Here is a 19,472-nt window from a genome sequence, read left to right on the forward strand (position 1 = left end):
GAATGCTGCTTCTAGTCGAAGCATTTATTGTGGTGTTAAAATTGTTCCAACCTTCACTAGTTCCCTATTCCTCAGTTCCTTTGGAGAATACGCTTTCAACTCTTTCAATATCTTTTACCGTTAATTTATCAGATAACCAGCTTGGCCACCCGATAGTTATTGGGCTTCATCACACTGGACAATGCTAACCCAATCTACTAGAGAGTTGGAATTAAAAAAAACTTCTAACGGCCTCACCTACAGATATAATTCCCTTTCCAGACCTGGTCCAAGTGCCACCGATGACACCTAAAGTATTCAGTGTTTTTTAGAGTGGGTACACTGGGCTGTTCTCGTGTCTACCTTGCCAGGATCGTCAAGGATGGTATTCATTTTCATAGTTACTTGCCATTTTGTCGCAGGGTTCCATTTTTCCGATTGTTAGGGTGGACTTATATTGAAGTTACTAAAGATATCAATTGAAGATATTGAGGTTAAGTTGCTGTTCAGAGGAAATTAATTAAATTGAAGTCTCAGTGGTTTAGTTGAGGATGCTAAAATTGGAGATTCAGTGGTTTAGTTAAGCTACTGTGGATAGTAGCGAGTTAAATTCAAAATCAGTGGGTCAATAGGTACCCTTTTCTAGTAAAATAGACTTAATTATCAGAATTTAGTACGGGAAACGGGATTTGCTATTACTGCAATTTAGTATTTTTAGTATATTCTCCATTCAAAAAACACTCCGACCTGTGATCCTAGAATACTTAAGGAGAAATTTGAAATCATAAAATGAGTCCAATCTGTTATCTCAGCATTCTTGAATCGAATCTAACAAATAAACAGTCGGTATTTGACCTTTAACTCCAGGAATTTTCGATTCCCATTAGATTTTCCATCTATACAGAATAAAACTGATTAGCACCATTTCTACCTAACTGGGTGTATTATCAACACCGTAATCCCAGCCGGATACTCACGCTTCAACAGTTACAACGCTTACGTGTTCCTTATATTATTAAATAGCCAACGGTCTATTCATGCTATCTAATCTTGCTCGGCAATAGAAACTAACCTCTCGTCTATCTCTTCTGGGGTCAAGATTCTGAAGCCAGCCTCGGTAGCGACACCGATTTCAATATCGTTCTTTCTGAAATCAGTTCCCAACACCGAACTCAACGCAGTGATGGCAAACTCCGCAGTGGCCTTCCAGTCGCCCTTGACGTAGTCGGTCTTTTTGAACTTCTTTTCCAAGTATGTGGTGGCCTCTTGCTGCTTGGGTCCGGTGGCCACAGCCTTGACTCCCGTGTAGTAGCCTGCTGGGTCACACTTGTAGATTTGGGGTCCTTTGTTTTCGTCTTCAGTCTCCACTTGGCAGAACGTCAATGCCACTCCGAGTGGTCTCATGTATGCCCTCTGGGTGTACAACTGTGATAAGTTGGCCATTCTCTTGGCCAAACTCTCCACTGGCATTTCGTATCCGTATTTGTATCTGAACTCAGTGGCTTCGGCTCTGGCTCTTAATGCCTGCGATCTGGCGTCGGCAATGGAGCCTGTGACAAGTAACCCGATGGAGGGGGTGATTTTGAAGAGGTATGATACGGTCTTGGGGTCCAACAACTTGTCTGGAATCTTCTTCTGTGAGATCAAAACGGCCGAGTCCTTGCCCGAAACCGCGAGGGAGGTGATATTGGACGAATTGATGGCTTTAAACGCATATTCTACTTGGTATAAGCGCCCTTCTGGCGAGAAAATCGTGATGTGTCTGTCGAAACCAGCAGATCCTAGTGGTTAGTATGGGACGGGAAGCCTCGGCAATCGACGGGAAACGGGGGCAATTGGTACGTACCAGACATGGTGATGGTGTGGCGGGTGGTGGGTGGTGGGATGGAGTGGTGAAGGGTCCAGGATGGTAAATAGACTTCGTGGAGTAGCTGGTGGCGATTTTTGGACAGGTGAGGGCGAGGGACAGTGTCGCGCGCGACAATGTCGTGATACTCCCACTATACTCACATCCTCACTGTGACCAAGACAGGTAAGAGCAGTATAGCGTGCTTTCTAGCGAGGAGGCATTAGCGACGAGTAGCTCCTTGGTTTTATGGTTCGGACAAATTTTCCAAAAATTCCATAGGATCTTGTAAGTTATTATTGAGCCACTGGTTGGTTGGGAAGAACATCCATAACTCAATTCACTGGCAGGTCACATCTTATTGGATGGAACTTGCTAGGATGTCTTGTAAGTATCACATCCAACTCCCTGGCCGTATTGTACTTAAAAGTTAGGTGTGTTAGTTCACATCAACTATCACCCATCCTAGAAGTAGCGTTAGAATAAGTATGTGTTATGGGATTGCTACAAGTAAATGCTTCAACAGCAGGTTTTTGAATATTTGGTGGACTTAAACCATTTAATCAGGATGGTCTAATGTTAGCAGTGGTATCTTCTAACACAAAGAAATTGCATACTTGAGTAAATAGCTTGGTTAGTTAGTTCTTTTCTGGGATACTGCTAATTTATTATGAAGCCCCAAGCCCAGATAGAGACATAGTATCACTACAAACCTCTTGAATATATAGCTTAGTATGACTACACTCCTTCTTCTTTTAGAGTGATCTACTCTCATGGTCAATTCACATTACCTCTCGCATCCATTCCACACATGGATAGCTCACTGGTGTACTTCATACTATGGTCACCTCAAAGGTATCCTCACAGTATACACCAACCTCGTGGCTTCTGTACTATACACCACCTGAATCTCATACCATGTGCCCATTCCCAGTGGCTTCCATAACATAACTATCGTATGCTTATATATTGTCGCGCGACATTGTCGCTTCATCTTTAAACCATCTTACCAGCAGTCCCAGATTCCCAGCACTGTTCCAGCGTTTATCCCACCACCATGGCGAAGTCTGACACGTTCTCCTCCGACGCCAAAACAGCCGCCAACACGCCTTTCTACGAATCAAATCCTGGAGCCAAAGCACACGTCTCCTACCACTACAACCCCCACACTTCCGAGTACCACTATGGCGCCTTGCACCCCATGAAGCCGTTCAGGCTCATGCTAACCGACCACTTGGTCAGCTCGTACAAGCTCCACGAGAAAATGGACTTATACACTCCACGGCTGGCCACCAAGGACGAGCTTTTGCAGTTCCACTCCGAAGACTACATCGACTTCCTCCAGAGCATCACCCCTGAGAAAACCGCCAAAATGACGGGCCAACTCCTCTCCCAGTTCAACATCGGAGACGACTGTCCCGTTTTCGACGGCATGTACGACTACTCGTCCATTTACGCGGGAGCGTCGCTTGATGCCACCCGCAAGTTGATCAGTGGCATGTCAGACATCGCCATCAACTGGTCAGGAGGACTCCACCACGCCAAAAAATTCGAGCCTAGCGGGTTCTGCTACGTCAACGACATCGTGTTGAGTATCATCAACTTGTTGCGAGTCCATCCCCGGGTGATGTACATCGACATCGACTTGCACCACGGGGACGGAGTGCAGGAGGCGTTCTACACCACCGACAGGGTGATGACGGTGTCGTTCCACAAGTACAACGGCGAGTTCTTTCCCGGAACCGGTTCCGTGGACGAAATCGGCTTGGGAAGAGGCAAAAACTACGCCATCAACGTACCGTTGCGTGACGGAATCGACGATGACTCGTACATCCGCCTCTTCAAGCTGATCATGGAGCCACTCATCACCAAGTTCCAGCCTACCTGCATCGTGCAGCAATGTGGTGCCGATTCGCTTGGTTATGATCGGTTGGGGTGCTTCAATCTCAACATCCGTGCCCACGGAGAGTGTGTCAAGTTCATCAAGTCGTTCGGAATCCCCATGTTAGTGCTTGGAGGCGGTGGCTACACTCCCAGAAACGTTTCTCGGCTTTGGTGCTACGAAACGTCGGTTTTGAACGACGTCACCTTGGACCACAAAATCCCCAACTATCTTCCCACCTACGATTGGTTTGGTCCCGACCACTCGTTGCACCCTCAATTGGAAGGGCGGATCGATAACAAAAACTCGAAAAAGTACCTTGAGAGTGTCAAACAGGAGATTTTGGAGCAATTACGGTACCTCAACCATGCGCCGTCGGTTCAGATGAGCGAAATTCCCCCTGATTTGACTGGTCTTACTGATGAGGAGGAGGATGCTATACGGGATCTCAACGAGGACATGGGAGTAGACCAGAAATCGTGATGTGGTAGAATCAGCAAGTTCAACGAATGCTGATTTTATAGATACACATTGCTTCTGCGTTATTGATAGAAGTTACTCAAAGACGAAGTTATTCGAGTGCATAACCAGGTGGAAGCTTACAAGATGTTTTTAGCCATTCCGAAGAGAGACTTAAAACTTTGAGTCGGGTAAAAAAGTGGATTTGCAATCAGTTTTTGCCCAAAAAGATATGGTTATGCTGAGATTAATTTCAGTAGACCAGAAGAATCGATGCTCCAAGAGCTGAAAGGTACGGTGCCTTTATCGTCTGAAAGACACAGTCAGTGAATGCGGAACTACCTTCGAACTACTATAATGTCTTGAAAATTGTATCATATCAATCCACCAGAAGTAAATCGCACCGAGGGCTATTTTGTGGTGCAACCGTCCTAACATCAGCAATCTGGCTCTGGCCACCAATGGTTCGATTTAAAGTAACAAGGAGACAGGAACACATAGTCATCCTCGCACCATATAATTGGGAAGCACTCAGTGACCCTTATCCCGGCTCAGAATCGTCACAATCGACCAAAAAAGATTTCTCTTAACCCACGATGCCGTGCATCGCTGTATATTAGTATGTATTATAGTAAGGTGCCAAACTTGTGCATGTATTAGCTCTAGAATAAAATAAACAGTAGCATTGATCTCGCTATACATGTATTGAAGTTGCACGTTTATACAATATTTGATAGTATTTCAGGATTATGTTTCGAATGCTCTACGTCTTGAATAGTTTATGTGGAAATAATTCGAATTTGCATCCGCTACCAATAACTATGCCCCAACCAATAATTTGACTTGTTAACTCTGTTCTAGTGGAAAATTGCTTGTGCTTCTACGCCTCGTATTAAGAATTAATAACAAGATAGCTCTAGCTGTAGAATTGTTGTTGCTTTTAGAGAATAGCTGTACCAATCTTTCCGTTATAATTTATATGAATGATTAATTACATGTGGTGAACTTATTGCAAAGTAATCACAGAGCCTTTAGTCCAGAAACAAAGCCGTTATCATTAAATAGGCGACGAAAGGATACATGCAATTATATCCCAAGAAGATGGACCTTCTAAGTTTTCAAGGAATTACGGATGTGTAATTAATTACAGCCTTCTATCTATACTCCAGGGTCTGCTCTAGCGACATAACAAGAAACCGTGCTTAGAAATTCAGTCTCTCACACGCTTCAGAGGAGTATTTGAAACCACATTCTGATTTAATTAGACAATTATCTGAAAATACCAGACTTGTAACATCCTCTGACTGTAGCAACTAAACACCGAGACCAAAGACTACACTGCCTTCCATCGTACAAACATACTCTCCATAACTTCCTAGGCCCAGGACCTATTTCCACCCACACTACCTCGTCACTAACGCAATAGGATCTGCAATAATAACCAAACCATCTATTATATAACCTCAATGGTCTATTCTAACTCTGCACTCGCGCTGCGCACTCGCTACGCCCGTACTACCATCTCCCCTAAAAGTTCCCTAACACCTCCCTAGAAGTTCCCCAGCCTCGCGAACTCCCCCCGCCACTCCCGCACTGCCCGCACTAAACTAGCGCCCATCTGCCGCCTCGCCGCCCAGTATCTGGCGCTCTCTCGGACCATCCGTCAATTTCGGACCCTCCTGCCATCACCTCCAAACACCCCTACGCCCCTTTGCCAACCCCCCTTCCCCCTCCAAGCACTCCAGTCTCAGGCCCTTCAATGCCATCCACTCCGTTGTAACGGATTTTCTGCTTCAATCGTGCCACCAGGACCTCCCACTAGTCTGACACAACCACAACCGCCACCACTCCATCGCCAGGCTGATCCGAGCAGAACCCCAGTCACTGTGCCAGATCGCCAGAGTAGTTTGACAGAAAGAAGCGTCAAATTGATAGCAAAACAGTCCAGTTGACATCCACAGACACCCAGCAAAGGCGCCATTTCCTTCGGAACAGCACAGTGCTAGTCCACAAGCACACAGACAGGACCCTCGAAAGTCGGTCACTTTGGCGTCAATCATCCCACCATCAACGCATCGTTACAATTCCCATATTGGCCACTTACGTCATTCAATTTCGTGTCCTACCACCACACATTCCTCGCCATGGACGTCACTTCCCTATCGATGGTGTTGGACCCGTCCACCAACCGCAAGATCATCAACTCCAGCTACAGAATCATCAAGAAAATTGGCCAGGGCCAGTACGGCAAAGTCCTCTTGGGAGAAGTGATACGAGACCCCAAAAACGACACCGCCAACAGCAAAGTCCCCATACGAAGTGACACAGTCGCCATCAAGACCATCAACCGTATAGACAAGTCCAAACTCATCACCAAATCGTACCTCTCCCAGACCACCAAAATCAAACGTGAAATCCAGATCATGAAGGAGTGCAATCATCCTAACGTCGTCAAGCTCTACCAGGTAATAGACGACCTCAAATTTGACAAGATCCTCTTGATTCTTGAATACTGCAAGTTTGGCGAAATCGACTGGAAGCACTACAACCACTACTACGAGAAGTACCAGACTCACTACGACCGAAAACCCTTGACCATCAACAAGATCTTGCGAGACGTTGTTAACGGGCTAGAATACCTCCACGACTTCAAAAAAATCATCCATAGAGACCTCAAGCCGTCCAATCTTCTCATTGCTGAAGACAACACCATCAAAATATCGGATTTCGGGGTGAGTTTGATCTTGCAGAACAACGCAGATGATCAAAAGGAGCTCAGCAAGATCATGGGTACTCCTATCTTCTACGCTCCAGAATTGTGCCAATTTGTGAATAACAGATTATCCCTAATCTCCAAAGAAGATAGTAATCAAGTTAAGAAAGTGAGCATTGACAAACGAATCGATATTTGGTCACTAGGTGTCACACTCTACTGCTTGATATTTAACGATCTTCCATTCAATGGTTTTAATGAGTTTGAGTTATTCAAGAACATTGTCAGAGAAGAGTTGAAGTTTCCAAAGATCAAACAAACCTCACGAGTAACGGATAGCGATGTCAAGGAGTTGAAGTTGCTAAAAGATTTAATCAGGAAACTACTCACCAAAAACCCTGATGATAGAATTAGCTTGGAAGAGATCAAAAACCATCAGTTTACAACTTATGATTTGAATCCAGGAGAAAGACGATCGTTTTTAAACTTGAACAATAACTTGTTCACGGCCAAGTTGGTTACGCAAGAGCTTAAGAAGGAAGCCATATCCACAGATGCTTCCAACATTGACCTTTCAACCAAAATCAAAAAACTCTTTGGTGCTGGGCCCAAAAAGCCTGCTAAGGATCCCGAGACCAGCTCCATACTGTCCACGGTAAGCGAGAATACTGCAGCACCAATCTCTTCGGTTGATATAAAGAATCTCGAGCCCTTGGACGATCTTCTCGATTCATACTTGGACGACTCGTCCTCGTTCACCAGTGATATTGACGAGGAGGATGTTGTGGTCGATACTACCAATATGTTGGAATCGTTGAATGATGAACCTCTAGAAGCTCCTGTGATCAAGCCTACGAAGATAAAGCCCCAACCGTTGGTACTCAAACAATCCACGTTTGATGGAAAATTTCAGGAATTGGCCAAGATTAACACAGAACTGTTCAAGAGCAGAGGCAGTTTCAGCAGCACCAGGAGCCAGAGCAATTCGCCCCATTCTAGTGCCTTTGCTAGCACTTCATCTCCGAAAACGGCAGTTTACGGAAGGTCTCCTACGAAGAGCACCAGCAGCCTTCGGGCCCCATCTTCACCCAAGAGTATTAATAGCATCAAAACCCCTGTGACCCCCACCAACAATAATAGCATCACCATTGGAGCCAGTTCTCCATCTACATCTTCCTTCAAGTCATTTTTCAGTCCTTCCAGACGGTTTTTCTCCAGGAACAAAAGCAAAGGCAAAAACGGCGATACCAAGGGCCAGGAACGCCAGGAACCACAGCCTACCATTAGCTCGTTGTCGTCGCCAGAAAAGAAACAGAAAAACCCTATGGAGGAGAAGCGGAAGTTCACCAACTTGATGGAGCCACCTCCGATTTTTGGTTTGAATTTGGCGCATCCCTCGAACCCCACGACGTCCGACTCGAGCTTGTCGTCTTTGAAGAGCCCCAGTGGGGGTGGATTTTCGTTTTCCAACACCAACAGTGCCAAAAGCAGCAAGCGTAACAGTCCCACCTCGAACCACCAGCACTCGCGGACAACTTCACGGAAGAATTCGATGGGGTCGCTCAGCAGCGGATATAAGCTCAGCAAAATCACCAGCTCGTCGTCGTCTCTCAACTTGCATGCGTACTTGACGGACGATAATCTTTCGCTAGCGTCCGGATCGGAGGATGGAGCTGCAGACGACACCATTGAAACGGTGGAAGACGAGGACAGCGACGACGAGGGCGAAGGTGTCAACGACACACTCATCCTCAATGATGACTCGGAGATCTTTCGCAACTACAAGAGCATGAACCAGTACTTGGATGGGTTGGACTAGGCTTTGTTGCGGCCGTCAGCGTCCTCGAAAGTGATGCGGATTGTTCCTGATAAGCCAGACACTTGAGGCACGAAGTGCATCAGCGATGCGGCATCGTCAAGGAATTGGACACAATATGCACCGAATTTGCACCCAAGGATGCGTTGACGATGCAATGGGGGTGATGCTGTGGGAGGCTGCCGGGGCAGGGCATGAGGCATGAGGCATGAAGGGCTAGAAAGAGCCACGAACAGAGTGTACCAAGTGTACGAGCAGGCGAGCAGAGCAGTACAAACAGAGCAGGTACGAAACGAAAGGTTGTGCGAGAATTGAAATGTATGACTGTACCAGGACACGAATTAGAGGTCTCCATTGTCGAAGTATTCCAGGTTCCTTCGCATACGAGCACACGATATTCGAGGCTTCCTTCCTGCAAGTATTCGGTACTCCTGGCCATTCTCGTCGCCTCATCCTCGGTTCACATTCCCCCTCAGAACGTTCCATCACCCCAAGGCCTCAGCACTCCAGTCCGCCCCTCCGTCGTCTTGTCAGTGGCAGAGACGGATCCAACACTAAATCCAGATGCGGCAAATGTTCTCATTAAACAATATTTGTGTTTGGGGCTGTTCATACGTGGCGAGGCCCTGCCTTGAAGCAATGCTGCCAAGCCGGCCTTGCTTGTCACATCAGCGAACACTCGGCTAGGCTACATTCTCCAGTGTCAGGAACCGATCTAACAATAGCATAGAGGCCCCAGGAGATGGGGGGAGTTTAGACGATCGTGGTGGGAGTTCCCACGGAAAGAACAATAGAGAAAATAGAAGAAGCCCACATCCTAAATAGGCGCGTAGCGAGCAGTAGCGAGACGTTTCGAAGGAAGGCGTCAGAGGGCGTGAGGAATGCAACGCCGCGAGAGAGGAGGGATTAATGGGAATTAGAGAGTTTTAGTCTGGGGATTGAGTCTGGAAGGTGTGATGCGATTTCTGACAAGACCGGACCAGGCCCCCTTGCGGCGGCGGCGACGCCAGGCACTGTATTACAGTGCCCAATCAGGAGGGTGCATGGCAGTGGTGATGCATGGCAGTGGTGCATGGTGCAGGGCCAGTTCCTGAGGGTGTCGGGGTAGTCCGTGGCGACGATTCTGGGCCGCAGGGAGGCTTTGGTTTCAGGACGGTTGCGGAGAGTGCCTCTGGCAGCACTTGCTGGTGCTGGAAGCGTCGTCCCAAGAACAACCTTGTCAACGGGACAGCGTCATGGTAGAAGCATTTTCGTTAAGGTTCGAGATAATAACACAATTATTTGCCAAATAGTGAAATTTGTAAACGATCCACACCCTTGCCGCAAACCGCCGGTGGGTGGCCATTGGACGTGCCAGCATCTAGAGATCAGCACGGACCCGGCATGATCAGCACAGGGAACCCGGCCGATCAGATTGGCCCATTTCCGGGGCAAGGTGTTGGATCGTGTGCTGCAATCGAGTTGGCGAGTGTTCCTCATCGCGAAGTGGACCTTCCCGATTCGGCCGGATTCAAAATACTAAACATCCCCCCAACTGGGACGCGTGCGCAACAACAGCAACGGTAGCGTCCGCAAGACGTTTTCATGCGTCCAGCGGCTGGCACCAGCCTATCAGTCTGTTGCGTGCTGGGAAGATCCGTACATGAGCGCCGCAGGCAGCACAGGCCTGCACAATTTCAAATAGCTACCACAAGGTTCCGATCGCCAATGTTTCAAACTCTATTTTGCACCATCCACCCTGTGGTGTCCGCACAATGGATCTGGTCGGGGGAATAATGGATCAGGGACAGCAAGCGGAGGAGACGGGGCTCCTTGGGTGGGAGCACGTCGGGCGTGGTAGCAGCACCGCTAGCTTCCTCGCACCTCCACCAGCATCTACAACGAACTCCTAGGCCTGTAGCACCCTCCCGGTCTGAGCAAGTTCCATTTAGCGTCGTATGCAGCCGTTGGCCACGCCAGTTCCCTGTGCATGGTGCGGGCGTACCTACTGGACACGGGCACCCGCAGGAAACCTGCACTTGGCGCGATCGTAGCTGAAATTGAGGCCCCACCGTTCCCCAACTGGACTACCTACGGTTGCTGATTCCAGGTGTTTGTTTATATCTGTGCCCATTTTATGGAACGATCGCCATTCTATTGTAGCCTGCCTCGCACCCCCCGCGGTTTATAAGCCAGCCCAACCCCAGCTACGCACCCTCCACCAACTACCCTGTGTCCTCCTGCGCCCTTCGCGTTTCCTTGCATCGGTTGTCCCGCTACCGACCCCCTCATAACTGGCTGAAACCAGCGTTGCCTCGTCTGCGCTGCCCCCAGTAACGTCCCCTGCACCTCTTCCTCCCACTGGCTTGCATCCTCCCCACCAACGTCGTCCGCCTACCGTTCTGACACTCCTTTTAACATCGTCTCCATCAGCTCAACTTTGACGGTTTCACCACCACCTCCTCCTCCAACAGCCACCAACCCTCATCGTGTGGCCGCCACTCGCTGACTAACACCTCCTCCCCCACCCTCCCCCACTTTCTGGCCTCGTTCCTCCACACTGGCTCCCCCACCCTGCCATGAACGATGACGGCTTGCTAGACATGTATCGCCAGAAGAATCCCCCTCCATACACCAGCAACAAGCGGGATCGTCCGCTCAGTTCGTACTTCGATCCCCCCCACGAACTCCCCCCAACTCAGCTGCCCCCACCCGTCCACCACCGCCAGCCGTTCCGCAACTTGTCCAATCTCGTCTTGCCCGGCATGAAGAAGAAGCTCTCGTCGTCCACCAAGACGTTTACACGTAGTGTCAGTCTGGTGGCCAAATCAGGACACCAATTCTTCACAGGATCGGACGTGGGGAACGCCGTGGGGGCGCCAGAGTCTCGAAACATCGAAACCAGTCCTGTGCGGCTAGACGACGACTCCGACGCCAATACTACCATTGACACCCTCGAGGACTGCACCCTTGAAGACGCAACCGCATCCACCACGGTAGAGGACTCGAAAGAGTTGGATTGTGCTGATTTTTCGAAGAGCTCCCCCCACGAATTCTCGCTCGAGGACTCGCCCTCGCCCAAGGATTACACTCAAGATGGCCACGGCTTCTCCAATGGCTCCTCCAAGGAGTTTTCCAGCGGTTCCAGAGGCTCCAAGCTTTTTTCCAGCGAGTTTTCCAAGAACCACAAGCAATTCACCGAAAGCGACTACACCCTCGAGGACAACGACTACACCCTTGAAGACTCGCCCACGCTGCCATCGCCCAGCGACTTCGTCAAGACCCTCAAGGGCTCCAGCAGCTTCTCCAATAATTTTTCCAAGCTCAATCATTACTCCAAGAGCTCCAATAATTTTTCCAAGGCCCCCAACGGCTCACCCAATGGATCTCCCAATGGCTCTCCCAATTCTCCCCAGTCGCCTTCCGCCTCATTGGCCTCGAAGCGTCCCATCCGTCGTATCCACTCCATGTACCAAACCCCCAAAGAAAAAGAGTCCCACCGCATGCAAGACAACTCACACCTCAAAAACACCTCCATCTCCACGTTTGTGGCCGACAACGACCTCATTCCCCGCATCGACGAGAACACCATGTACAAAATTGCCTGTGGACACCACGACGCAGACTTCGACCGTTTCGTGGTGATCGACTGTCGTTTCGACTACGAGTACAACGGAGGCCATATCGACGGCGCCATCAACGTGTCCACCAAGGACGCGTTGGAAGAACAGTTTCTTGGACCAGAAAGTGACTTTGGTGGTGTGCGCCCCCACCAAGTGCACCCCCACGCCGGTGCCCCCGCTCCAGCATCGCCCCCACGCCAGTTGCTCATCTTCCACTGCGAGTTCAGCGTGTTCCGTGGCCCCACCATGGCCTCGCACTTGCGTAAGTGCGACCGTCGCTTGAACAGCGATCACTACCCCCACTTGTCGTTTCCTGACATCGTGGTGTTGGAGGGCGGATACCGCGCGTTCCATGCCAAATACAGACATGCATGTCTGCCGCAGGGGTACATTGAAATGAAGGATGTCAATTACGAGAAGCACTGCGAGCTTAACATGCACCGTGCACGTCAAGATGCAAAATTGACACGCGCCAAGTCGTTCCACCAGTTTGCAGCCTCTGATTCGGCCCTTGTACCTCGCCACGCCCGCTCCCACTCGTTCACCACCATCACCAGCGAGAAGATCTTGAAGCGCCAGAAGTCCATCTCCAAGGTCAAGGCTGCCAGCTCGTCCCTGCGCTTAGATGTGCGGTTGGCGCGTGCCTCTACGTTTTCCAACGATCTTTCTGGCTTCTCTTCCTCCATTTCTTCGCCTGTGTTCTCCCAGTTCAACCACAGCTCCATCAGCAGCTTTGGGGGTCTCGATTCCGACCTCCAGCCCCCTTCTGCGCTGTTCAAGGCTGGCCATCGCAAGGCATACTCCACAGCCAACTTCTCGTCCTCGTCAGCATCTCTCAACTCGTCTTCTTCCTCCCTCTGCTCCGAGTCCACCTGCTCGTCCACCGAGGCTCTTCCTGCGCCCTCGTCGTCGCCAATGGGTGAGTTTACTGACTACTTCGAGTCCAAGACCACCAGCCTCACTCGCTACATGCGCTCGACCCCCAACCTCAACGTCAACACCGCCAGCGTCTTTCCTACGACTGCGAGCGTGTTGAAGCCTGTCTCCAGAAAGCCCAGTGGACCATTGCCAGCATTACCAGCAAGGCCTCCTCCACAGTTGGGCAATGGCCAGCCCAACGCATTCAAATTCCCTAACAATTTGACCAATTTGAAGCCCAAATCGTCTCGACACAGTCTCAACCGTTTGAGCACATCCACCACCACGAAGTCTTCTGCGTCTACGCCGCTTTTGAACTCGTCTCCTATCATCAGCTCGCCACTCTCCACAGCTACGCCAGTCTCTACCATCGACTCTACACTCTCCAACCACGCCTCGTCGATCATAGACCCCATCAATGACACTCCCGTGGACTTCACAGTGCCATTCGGTACCAAATCCACCCGCTACGTCAACCACTCGCGCAAAATATCGGGGTCACTCTTATCATCTGCTGGCGGAGGACTATACAATTTCATTTCTCTCGACATTGACGAGGCAGGCGAGCAAGAGGACGAGGAGTATGCCAATACCTACTATAGCCGCAGATGCAGCCTTGTGACCAACGTGGAAGAAAGCGATGACAACGAGGGGACGATTACGGACGTTAAGATCCCTACTTATTTCCAGAAGAGTCCTTTTAATTAGGTCCCAAGACTGTCAAGAAGAGTCTTATTTAGGCCCCGCTGACAACTGACGTCAAGATAATTTCCGTCTTTTAGGTTATCCAGCCTGGTGCTGGATTGGCCGAGGAAATGGTCGTTGGCCAAAGCAATGATCTTTGATCCATTAAACGAGGCATTGACTTCCAATTGTTCTCGCATTGGCAATCATTCCTGTGAGATCGGATGCGACGCAACCTCGACGGTTTGCGGGTCCTTTTCACAACCTGGACCTCCAGTCCTCACATATTAAGCGTATATCGAGCACTCACAAAAGCTAACTTTCGAGAACTCAGAATAGCTACTCCCAGCTTGACCTCCTCGCAGCTTCACCTCTATCGGAGTCCTCGTTTTCACGCTACTATACCCCCAAGCATCAACCGACATTTCTCGCCCATGCGATGGATCTGATCTTCTGCAAGCTCTAATTCTTAATACATATTCATACCCATTTTCAGCCGGCACAGCCAGTGTAGGATATTTCAAGAATCAACTAGATTTGAGTCGGAATTATTTCAATCGGAATTATAATATTCATTCGGAATTATGCTAGTGATCGGAATTATAGATCGATCTATCTTATGATTGATCTATCTTATGATTAAATCTTCACTGGATACAGATCACGTCCAAAACTTCTAGCTTTATATACATAGGTGGGCTGCCGCCCCAGGTTGTGACTTCAGCGAACAATCCCAAGGCATTTTCATTCGCTGCATAGTCGTAGAGATCTGAAACCACATGGAGAATGTCGCACGGAATGTACGAAAGTGAGACATCAGAACGAGAGAGAAATACGCGAATTTTTGACTACAAAGTGGAAGATGCGGTCACTAATGGCAACCAACGGTATGTGGGTGTTGGCACGTGGCCAATTGTGTTTTAAGCCGTTGCATTAGTAGTTGAATCTGAGTATCCCCCATCGTGTTTGGAATCACATCAACTATGGGGTGCGTAAGAATTGCAATCAGATCGTGCAGGAAGGTGCATGACGTAGCTGCCGGTACAGGATAATAAAATCCCCTTGCGTCCTCGTAAACCAACTTAGCCATGCTGTGCCCGCTGCGGAAGAGCTTCATATCGGCTACATCCGGGCTGGCTAATCGCACAGTTGACCATCCACTTTTTACCCCCCAGAAATGCAAGCTAGGCTAGGCTAAACAAAAAATACTAAGCTCGTTCCTGCAATATAATTACAATAATAATACGACCAGTTCACAAATAATAATATTCTGTCGACGAGCTGAGTTGTCTAGATCAGTCGGTGTCTACAAATAATAATCTTTATGTTTGGTGTTTACAACTAGAATCAAACCGGATTCAAAAGTAGAATTGAATATCTCCGCATGAATTATTATCCCCATTGGAAGGCATAAATTACTTGCTTAGGCCTGGGAAATCAGATAAGTAGTAGATGGAAATTAATTGGTTGAAGGGTAATTTCACGTTAGCTACTATCAAGAAAATAGTACCATGTATAGTTTTTGATAACCCTTCTGGATAGTTATTGAATACTTCCAATTTTTCGTAGCAAAACTCTTTCGGGTTAAATCGTAGACATACATTCGTTCACTAGCCCTGAAATCGTTAAAATATATATTCCACGTATAATGATTTCATCATCGCTGTGTGATCATAATTCTGCTTCAAAGTGCTTCATAGTACTTCATATTACTTCATAACAAGCCATATGTATCATAATCTAGACTTCCTCGTAATACTTCAACAATCGAAACTCGATAATCTAAACCTTTATAATACTTCAGCGTAAAATCATTATCTAGATACCTCGATCTAACTACGCAGTTGTCACAAATAAATAATATTGATAGTATATAAATTCCGGCTACAAGCAGGATCCAACAGTTGAACTGAAATCAATTGAGTTCATTTTCATTTCATAAATCATCGTCCAATCAGATCTTGGCCTTGTCGGAGATCAACTTGATGGCAGCGTTGTTGATGGCAATGGTCTTTCTTTCGACAACGTGGACTTGGAAAGTGACAACGTCTCCCTTCTTCCAGGCAACAACCCTCAAGGTTTCACCTGGGAAAACGATACCGGTGAATCTGGCCTTGATTTCGTTGAATGGACCAAACTTGTCAAGCAACACCTTGGCAGCTAAACCGTAGGTACACATACCATGCAAAATTGGAGCATCGAACTTGGCACCCTTGGCAAAGTTAGGGTCAATGTGCAATGGGTTTCTGTCACCGGTCAATCTGTACAAAGCAGCTTGGTCTGGAGAAATCTTGATTTCGGTGGTGAATTCTGGGTCAGACTTTGGAGCGTTGAACTGAGAGGTGGCGAAGGCCTTTCTTTCACCGTAGGTCTTGGTTTCACCTTCACACTTTCTGATGAAGAAAGTAGCCTCGTTGGTGAACAATGCCTCTCCGGTCTTGGAGTCAACAGACTTGGATCCGTGGACAACCACAGTGTTGGTACCCTTTTGGGTGATGGCCAATGGGTTGTAGGAAGTTTTGACACTGCCCTCGGTTGGGATTGGCCATTTTTCAACCTTGATGTAGTGTTCACCGTGCAACAACAACATAGGGTTGAAGTTCTTCAACAACTTGGAAAACGAGGTCTGCGACTTCTGGGAGTTGAAGGTTGGCAAGTGACCGAAGGTTGGAATGACTTCGAAGTCCTGGTCGTTTTCGTAGGTGTACTTCAACTCCTTGGCGGTGGCACCAAGAGCAATGTTGTACAAGATAACTTCCTTGTCACCGTAGTTGAAGATAGGATCTTCTTCTTCGTCATCGTCTTCATCTTCCTCTTCGTCCTCGTCATCGTCTCCTGGGTCCACAGCGTTGAGAATGGCCATGGAGGACTCGGTGGTGGACTTAGGGTTGGCAGTGCCTTGGGTGAAGTCGGTGATTTCGGAAAGGTGGTCCCTGATGAATTCTGGAGTGGGGTGAGCATCTCTGGAGACGGCACCCTTGGCTCTTTGCCATCTGGTGGAACCGATCCAGCCTCCACCGGCTTCGAACAATTCACCAGTGACTTCAAGCTCGTCAGAGGCCAAGTAGACCAACAATGGGGCGACTTGGTCTGGGTGGTACAAGCCCTTGTCACCTTCTCTGAAGATGGTCAAGGTCATGGCAGTCTCAGCGTGAGGAGCGACCACGTTAACCTTGATGTTGGCTCTGGCACCTTCAATGGCAATGGTTCTGGAGAAACCAAGAATGGCGGCCTTGGCCGAAGCGTAGTTGGTTTGGCCGAAGTTACCGTAGATACCAGAAGTGGAGGTGATGTTGATAACTCTACCAGCCTTCTTCTCCAAGAAGTGAGGCCAGGCCAATCTGGTCAAGTTGTAGGTACCCAACAAGTGGACGTTTTGCACGGAGTACCACTCTTCGTCGGTGATCTTGGCGAACGATTTGTCTCTCAAAATACCGGCGTTGTTAATCAAGATATCGATGGTACCGTATTTGCCAATGACGTTGTCGATGATGGCCTGAGAGTCCTTAGCGACGTCGTGGACGTCGGCGTGGGCCTCACCGCCAGCAGCCTTAATTTCGTCGACCACCTTAGAGGCGTCCTTGAAATCGTTGACCACGACCTTAGCACCGTACTTGGCGAAGAACAAGGCGTAGTCACGTCCCAAACCGGCACCAGCACCAGTAATAAGCACCACCTTGTCCTTCAATGAAATCTTGGAGATGCCAGAAGCGTCGAAAGGCTTCAATTCTCTGGCAGCGTTAGTCAACGACTGGTAGTCGTTGAGCATCTTTGGGTGTTGGTTCTTCAACAACTCAGGCTTGGCGGAGTCGTCGAAGTTCAAGATCTCTTCGAACTTGGCACCAACTGCTTCAGCGGTGAAGGAAGCGTCTGGCTTGAACAAAACACCTCCGGATCTCTCCCATCTGATCTGGGCGTAGAAACCGGCTGCGACCTCGAAGGTTTCACCGTTCAACTTGTTCTCTTCGTGAGACAAGTACAACACCAAAGGAGCAACCTTTTCAGGGTTCAATTGCTCCAAAATTGGGGGTGGAAGAATCGACTCAGTCATTCTGGATCTGGCCAATGGTGCGATGGTGTTGGCTCTGATGTTGTACTTTTCACCCTCCTTGGCGAGAGACTCGGCAAAACCGAGCAATCCCAACTTGGCGGCCGAGTAGTTGGCCTGGCCAAAGTTTCCGTACAATCCTGCTGGCGATGCGGTGTTGATGACTCTACCGAAGTTCTGTTTTCTGAAGTAGGGCCATGCGGCTCTGGTCACCTTGTAGGCACCGTTGAGATGGACATCGATGAGGAGCTGGAACGTCTTCTCGTCCATCTTCTTGAACTGGGTGTCTCTCAAGATACCAGCGTTGTTGACCACCACGTGCACAGTGCCGAAAGCCTTGACAGCAGTGTCGACAATCTTGGCTCCGTCAAGCACGTTGTTGTAGTCGGCGACGGCCACACCTCCGTTCTTCTTGATTTCTTCCACAACCACGTCTGCCGCCTTGGAGTCGCCTCCCTGGCCATTGAGAGCACCTCCCAAATCGTTGACCACGACTTTGGCGCCTCTCTTGGCGTACTCCAACGCGTAGTGCTTACCCAAGCCACCTCCGGCTCCGGTGATGATAACAACCTTGTCTTTAAACGATAATTCTGACATGTTTACTGAAAGACAACTGAATAAAGTGGCGGACCCTGGCTATATATAGTGAGGATTGCGGGGGAGTACGGGGTGGTCGTGGCGGGGCGAATATGGGCTTGTGATAATTGTGCCGAGGGAGTGGATGGGGAATATGGGGAGGCACATGCGGGTGTGGCGAGAGGAGACGACGGATCGTTCAGGCTGCAAGATTACTACTCTTGGGCATACGTCAGAAAAAGATGAAGGAGTTAAGCTGCACTTTTCCAGCCGGGGGTGTGTCATTACTGGTCCAATTAAGATGTACTCTTTGACCACGGAGAATGGATGTAGTTGGGGTGCTGAAAAACTTGTCAACTTGAACTGTAGAAGAATGGCAATTGGCCATGAAATTATACTATGGACGGGCAATTGATTTAATTGTACTTTGGACTGGCAATTGATTAAAATATATTTTGCACCATATTAATGCAGCAACGATCAATTGACTTGTATAGTTCTCTAGAAGGACAATTGCAGGATTGGGTTTACAAGAATACTCCTGTGGACGCAATTGAGAACACTAATAGTGAGCCAATCCTACAGTATCATCAATTGGCTCTGCGTAGCTCAATTGGCTCTGCGTAGCTCAATTGGCTCTGTGTAGCTCAATTGGCCCTACAATTAGTAGCTCAATTGGCCTCACCATATTGTACTTCTCGGATTGCCCGGACTGCCATGCCATTGCCTCTACTATAGTAGTCCCATTGCCTCTACTATTAGCCCCATTGCCTCTTCTATTAGCCCCATTGCCTCTACTACCACCGGTTCGGCTCTACCATTACCATCCCGAAGCCTCCTGTGTATGATTAATAATTATCCTTAGTATCCTCGGATTGCTACACTATTGTGAATTATCCATAGCTCACGTGCATGTTCCATGCTGAGAATTCAAATGCGGATCTTACTT

The 19,472-nt window shown here is 48.6% G+C and overlaps 7 protein-coding genes across 7 annotated transcripts; 4 read left to right on the forward strand and 3 right to left on the reverse strand.

Moving 5' to 3' along the window:
* Window positions 1–1,023: 1,023 nt before the first annotated feature.
* SCL1 (proteasome core particle subunit alpha 1) lies at window positions 1,024–1,832 on the reverse strand (the record flags this gene model as incomplete). The annotated part of the gene is made up of 2 exons (XM_020207037.1): window positions 1,024–1,760; window positions 1,826–1,832. The coding sequence occupies 2 exons, from the start codon at window positions 1,830–1,832 to the stop codon at window positions 1,024–1,026; spliced, it is 744 nt and encodes a 247-aa protein (XP_020061896.1).
* A 1,050-nt stretch (window positions 1,833–2,882) lies between these two features.
* HOS2 (histone deacetylase) lies at window positions 2,883–4,190 on the forward strand (the record flags this gene model as incomplete). The annotated part of the gene is made up of 1 exon (XM_020207038.1): window positions 2,883–4,190. One exon carries the CDS (start codon window positions 2,883–2,885, stop codon window positions 4,188–4,190), a length of 1,308 nt encoding a protein of 435 aa, XP_020061897.1.
* Window positions 4,191–6,310: 2,120 nt separating this feature from the next.
* Window positions 6,311–8,698, forward strand: CANTADRAFT_57276 (serine/threonine protein kinase; the record flags this gene model as incomplete). The annotated part of the gene is made up of 3 exons (XM_020210676.1): window positions 6,311–7,683; window positions 7,891–8,220; window positions 8,383–8,698. 3 exons carry the CDS (start codon window positions 6,311–6,313, stop codon window positions 8,696–8,698), a joined length of 2,019 nt encoding a protein of 672 aa, XP_020061898.1.
* A 2,675-nt stretch (window positions 8,699–11,373) lies between these two features.
* Window positions 11,374–13,794, forward strand: MIH1 (putative tyrosine protein phosphatase; the record flags this gene model as incomplete). The annotated part of the gene is made up of 3 exons (XM_020208586.1): window positions 11,374–11,532; window positions 12,037–12,433; window positions 12,482–13,794. Coding segments are annotated over 3 exons (1,869 nt in total), but the record flags the coding sequence as incomplete, so codon positions are not given.
* An 823-nt stretch (window positions 13,795–14,617) lies between these two features.
* Window positions 14,618–15,301, reverse strand: CANTADRAFT_27553 (uncharacterized protein). Its single transcript, XM_020208140.1, has one exon. It carries the CDS (start codon window positions 14,987–14,989, stop codon window positions 14,771–14,773), a length of 219 nt encoding a protein of 72 aa, XP_020061900.1. The 5' UTR covers window positions 14,990–15,301; the 3' UTR covers window positions 14,618–14,770.
* Window positions 15,302–15,744: 443 nt separating this feature from the next.
* On the reverse strand, window positions 15,745–18,584 carry FOX2 (bifunctional hydroxyacyl-CoA dehydrogenase/enoyl-CoA hydratase). Its single transcript, XM_020208141.1, has one exon. It carries the CDS (start codon window positions 18,542–18,544, stop codon window positions 15,854–15,856), a length of 2,691 nt encoding a protein of 896 aa, XP_020061901.1. The 5' UTR covers window positions 18,545–18,584; the 3' UTR covers window positions 15,745–15,853.
* A 50-nt stretch (window positions 18,585–18,634) lies between these two features.
* On the forward strand, window positions 18,635–19,364 carry CANTADRAFT_27556 (uncharacterized protein). The gene has a single exon (XM_020208142.1). The coding sequence runs from the start codon at window positions 18,678–18,680 to the stop codon at window positions 18,936–18,938; it is 261 nt and encodes an 86-aa protein (XP_020061902.1). The 5' UTR covers window positions 18,635–18,677; the 3' UTR covers window positions 18,939–19,364.
* Window positions 19,365–19,472: the final 108 nt, after the last annotated feature.

This window comes from Suhomyces tanzawaensis (assembly GCF_001661415.1).
Source record: "Suhomyces tanzawaensis NRRL Y-17324 unplaced genomic scaffold CANTAscaffold_9, whole genome shotgun sequence".
NCBI classification, from domain to species: domain Eukaryota; kingdom Fungi; phylum Ascomycota; class Pichiomycetes; order Serinales; family Debaryomycetaceae; genus Suhomyces; species Suhomyces tanzawaensis.

Coding starts and splice junctions, on each gene's coding strand:
- CANTADRAFT_27553 (XM_020208140.1), bottom strand. CDS start 14,989: ATGGCTAAGTTGGTTTACGAGGACGCAAGGGGATTTTATTATCCTGTA.
- FOX2 (XM_020208141.1), bottom strand. CDS start 18,544: ATGTCAGAATTATCGTTTAAAGACAAGGTTGTTATCATCACCGGAGCC.
- CANTADRAFT_27556 (XM_020208142.1), top strand. CDS start 18,678: ATGGGGAGGCACATGCGGGTGTGGCGAGAGGAGACGACGGATCGTTCA.